The sequence below is a fragment of the Oncorhynchus keta genome, chromosome 3 (genome assembly GCF_023373465.1).
Source record: "Oncorhynchus keta strain PuntledgeMale-10-30-2019 chromosome 3, Oket_V2, whole genome shotgun sequence".
NCBI classification, from domain to species: domain Eukaryota; kingdom Metazoa; phylum Chordata; class Actinopteri; order Salmoniformes; family Salmonidae; genus Oncorhynchus; species Oncorhynchus keta.
Window position 1 is genome coordinate 32315010 of NC_068423.1, and position 5000 is coordinate 32320009.

The 5000-nt window shown below is 47.4% G+C and overlaps 1 protein-coding gene and 1 long non-coding RNA gene across 4 annotated transcripts in view; one reads left to right on the forward strand and one right to left on the reverse strand.

The window, feature by feature from the left end:
* The window catches only part of heatr5b (HEAT repeat containing 5B), a 151887-nt gene that overhangs the window by 105884 nt on the left and 41003 nt on the right, over positions 1-5000 (reverse strand). Inside the window, exon 10 of the mRNA XM_052496616.1 lies at positions 397-552. Coding sequence (XP_052352576.1) covers positions 397-552 — 156 coding nt within the window. The remainder of the gene's footprint in view (positions 1-396; positions 553-5000) is intronic.
* On the forward strand, positions 1286-2293 carry LOC127915899 (uncharacterized). Of its 3 annotated transcripts, none has more exons than XR_008092839.1 (4): positions 1286-1433; positions 1495-1566; positions 1599-1691; positions 2279-2293. It is a non-coding gene; the product is annotated as an uncharacterized LOC127915899 (long non-coding RNA). The 3 variants fall into 3 exon arrangements; XR_008092861.1 differs by having other exon boundaries at positions 1599-1666; XR_008092850.1 differs by having other exon boundaries at positions 1624-1691.

Here is a 5000-nt window from a genome sequence, read left to right on the forward strand (position 1 = left end):
TGTGTGTGTGTGTGAATAGTATATCCAGTGTGTGTGTGTGTGTGTGTGTGTGTGTGAATAGTATATATCCAGTGTGTGTGTGTGTGTGTGTGAGAATAGTATATCCAGTGTGTGTGTGTGTGTGTGAAATAGTATATCCAGTGTGTGTGTGTGTGTGAGAAATAGTATATCCAGTGTGTGTGTGTGTGTGAGAATAGTATATCCAGTGTGTGTGTGTGTGTGAATAGTATATCCAGTGTGTGTGTGTGTGTGTGTGTGTGTGAGAATAGTATATCCAGTGTGTGTGTGTGTGTGTGAATAGTATATCCAGTGTGTGTGTGTGTGAGAATAGTATATCCAGTGTGTGTGTGTGTGTGCTGCATTCCTGCATGGTGTGTGTTCTGTGTAATGTCCTACCAATGGAGGGTTCCTGTATGAGCGGTGAGGATGTGGCACTAAGACTCTGCACCAGGCTGCCCAGCTCTTTGAGGGCACAGACCATCACGTGTTGACTGGCAGAAACATCAGCTGCCCCTGCCTTGTTCTCTCCACTGGTGTCATTTACTACTGCCTCTGGAAGGAGGAGAGGAGGGGAGAGGGAAGGAGGAGAGGGGAGGAGGGAGGAGAGGGAGAGGGAAGGAGGAGGGAGGAGAGGGAGAGGGAAGGAGGAGAGGGAAGGAGGAGGGAGGAGAGGGAAGGAGGAGAGGAGGGGAGAGGGAAGGAGGAGGGAGGAGAGAGGGAAGGAGGAGGGAGGGAGGAGGAGAGGGAAGGAGGGGAGGAGGAGAGGGAGGAGGAGGGAAGGAGGAGGAGGAGAGGGAAGGAGGAGTGGGAGAGGGAAGGAGGAGGGAGGAGAGGGAAGGAGGAGTGGGAGGGGAAGGAGGGAAAGGGAAGGAGGAGTGGGAGAGGGAAGGAGGGAAAGGGAAGGAGGGAAAGGGAAGGAGGAGGGAGAGGGAAGGAGGAGGGAGGAGGGGGAGAGAGAAGGAGGAGGGAGAGAGAGAAGGAGGAGGGAGGAGAGGGAGAGGGAAGGAGGAGAGGAGGGGAGAGGGAAGGAGGAGGGAGGAGAGGGAGAGAGAGAAGGAGAGAAGAGGGAAGGAGGAGAGAAGAGGGAAGGAGGAGGGAGGAGAGGAAAGGAGGAGGAAGGAGAGGGAAGGAGGAGAGAAGAGGGAAGGAGGAGGGAGGAGGAGAGGAAATGAGGAGGAAGGAGAGGAGAGGGAAGGAGGGAAGGAGGAGAGGGAAGGAGGAGGGAGGAGAGGGAGAGGGAAGGAGGAGGGAGGAGAGGGAAGGAGGAGAGAGGGAGAGGGAAGGAGGGAGGAGAAGAGAGGGAAGGAGGAGAGAAGAATAGAGGGATACAGGAGAGGGAAGGAGGAAGAGGGGCCAAAGTAGTTTTGAGCAAATTGTCAAGATGAGTCATTGTATTATCGTTTAATAAACTTCAAGGAATCTCTAGCTAACAGGTAACCTCTAGCTAACAGGTAACCTCTAGCTAACAGGCAACCTCTAGCTAACAGGTAACAGGCAACCTCTAGCTAACAGGTAACCTCTAGCTAACAGGTAACCTCTAGCTAACAGGTAACCTCTAGCTAACAGGTAACAGGCAACCTCTAGCTAACAGGTAACAGGCAACCTCTAGCTAACAGGTAACAGGCAACCTCTAGCTAACAGGTAACAGGCAACCTCTAGCTAACAGGTAACAGGCAACCTCTAGCTAACAGGTAACAGGCAACCTCGGGCTAACAGGCAACCTCGGGCTAACAGGCAACCTCGGGCTAACAGGCAACCTCGGGCTAACAGGCACCCTCGGGCTAACAGGTAACCGGTAACCTCGGGCTAACAGGTAACCCCTAGCCAACAAGTAACCGGTAACCTCTAGCCAACAGGTAACCGCTAACCTCTAGCCAACAGGTAACCGCTAACCTCTAGCCAACAGGTAACCGCTAACCTCTAGCCAACAGGTAACCGCTAACGTCTAGCCAACAGGTAACCGCTAACGTCTAGCCAACAGGTAACCGGCAGCCTCTAGCTAACAGGTAACAGGCAACCTCTCGCTAACAGGCAACCTCTCGCTAACAGGCAACCTCTCGCTAACAGGCAACCTCTCGCTAACAGGCAACCTCTCGCTAACAGGTAACCGGCAGCCTCTAGCTAACAGGTAACCGGCAGCCTCTAGCTAACAGGTAACCGGCAGCCTCTAGCTAACAGGTAACCGGCAGCCTCTAGCTAACAGGTAACCGGCAGCCTCTAGCTAACAGGTAACCGGCAGCCTCTAGCTAACAGGTAACCGGCAGCCTCTAGCTAACAGGTAACAGGCAACCTCTAGCTAACAGGTAACAGGCAACCTCTAGCTAACAGGTAACCGGCAGCCTCTAGCTAACAGGTAACAGGCAACCTCTAGCTAACAGGTAACCGGCAGCCTCTAGCTAACAGGTAACCGGTAGCCTCTAGCTAACAGGTAACCGGTAGCCTCTAGCTAACAGGTAACCGGTAGCCTCTAGCTAACAGGTAACCGGCAACTTCTAGCTAACAGGCAACCTCTAGCTAACAGGCAACCTCTAGCTAACAGGCAACCTCTAGCTAACAGGCAACCTCTAGCTAACAGGTAACAGAGACATTGTAATATATTGATATTATTATCATGCATTAACAGTACTAAATATCAGCATTAAGACAGACAGCACAGAGGACTGAGGATTCATCATCACCAGGACATTTAATGAACCCACATCAAATATGGCTGGGAGTTTGCATCAAATAGGACATCTGCCATGGTTTCTCTGCTGGCGAAAGATGGGCAAGACATCTGGATTTATGAAATGTATTGGCTTTAATAGATACGTTTTCCCCCTCTTACTTTGGTCTCATTCGAGATGGTTCCTATGATGAATTAAAACCCTCAGAGCTCAGTAGGAAGAAATGATGTTATCTATGATATACAGTACTAGTCCAAAGTTTGGACACATCATTCAAGGGTTCTTTATTTTTACTATGTTCCACATTGTAGAATAACAGTGAAGACGTCACAACTATGAAGACATAACACATATGGAATCATGTAGTAACCAAAACAAGTGTTAGTCAAATCAACATATTTTAAATATTTTATATTAATATATTTTACATATTTTAAATATTTTATTTTAGTAGCAACCCTTTGCCTTGATGACAGCTTTGTTCTCTTGGCATTCTCTCAACCAGCTTCACCTGCAATGCTTTTCCAACAGTCTTGAAGGGGTTCCCACATATGCTGAGCACTTGTTGGCTGCTTTTCCTTCATTCTGCGAGCCAACTCATCCCGAACCTTCTCAATTGGGTTGAGGTCGGGTGATTGTGGAGGCCAGGTCATCTGATGCAGCACTCCATCACTCTCCTTCTTGGTCAAATAGCCCTTACACAGCCAGGAGGTGTGTTGGGTCATTGTCCTGTTGAAAAAACAAATGATAGTCCCACTAAGCCCAAACCAGATGGGATGGTGTATCACTGCAGAATGCTGTGGTGGCCATGCTGGTTAAGTGTGCCTTGAATTCTAAATAAATCCCACAGTGTCATCAACAAAGCACCCCCACACCATCACACCTCCTCCTCCATGCTTCACGGTGGAAACCACACACCATCACACCTCCTCCTCCATGCTTCACGGTGGAAACCACACACCATCACACCTCCTCCTCCATGCTTCACGGTGGAAACCACACACCATCACACCTCCTCCTCCATGCTTCACGGTGGGAACCACACATGCGTAGATCATCCGTTCATCTACTCTGCGTCTCAAAAAGACACGGCGGTTGGAACCAAAAATGTCCCATTTGGACTCATCAGACCAAAGGACAGATTTCCACCGGTCTAATGTCCATTGCTTGTGTTTCTTGGCCCAGGCAAGTCTCTTCTTCGTATTGGTGTCCTTTAGTAATGGTTTCTTTGCAGCAATTCGACCATGAAGGCCTGATTCACACAGTCTCCTCTGAACAGTTGATGTTGAGATGTGTCTGTCACTTTATTTGGGCTGGTAACTCTAATACATGTATCCTCTGCAGCAGAGGTAACTCTGGGTCTCCTTTCCTGTGGTGGTCCTCATGAGAGCCAGTTAACTCTCTAATGAACTTATCCTCTGCAGCAGAGGTAACTCTGGGTCTTCCTTTCCTGTGGCGGTCCTCATGAGAGCCAGTTAACTCTCTAATGAACTTATCCTCTGCAGCAGAGGTAACTCTGGGTCTCCTTTCCTGTAGCGGTCCTCATGAGAGCCAGTTAACTCTCTAATGAGCTTATCCTCTGCAGCAGAGGTAACTCTGGGTCTTCCTTTCCTGTGGTGGTCCTCATGAGAGACAGTGTCATTATAGCGCTTGATGGTTTCTGCGACTGCACTTGAAGAAACTTAAAAAGTTATTCAAATGTTCCACATTGACCGACCTTCATGTCTTAAAGTAATGATGGACTGTCGTTTCTCTTTGCTTATTTGAGCTGTTCTTGCCATAATATGGACTTGGTCTTTTAACAAATAGGGCCATCTTCTGTATACCACCCCTACCTTGTCACAACACCACTGATTGGCTCAAACACAGGCAAAAGGTGGCTACTTTGAATAATCTCAAAAATAAAATATATTTTGATTTGTTTTGGTTACTACATGATTCCATATGTGTTATTTCATAGTTTACAATGTAAAAAAAAAATTGTAAAAAAAATGAAGAAAAACCCTGGAATGAGTAGGTGTGTCCAAACTTTGGACAGATACTGGAGTAGAAAGATGACCAGTTGACACAGACAGTTGACACAGACAGTTCGGCACAGACAGTTGACACAGAAGGTTTCAGAGGGAATCACAGAGTAAGAATCTGGAGAAGATATTTTGTAAAAAAAAAAATTAAAAATAAAATAAAAATTGATTGTGATGATAGGATGGGAGTAATTCCAACACCAAATGATGTCACACACAAAAATATAAATTAGTTCATGTCTGTTTTGTTTTTATAAAAGCTCCCCAAAAGGCCTGCTTTTGCTGAGTGTGTGAGTTAATTGGTTAATTG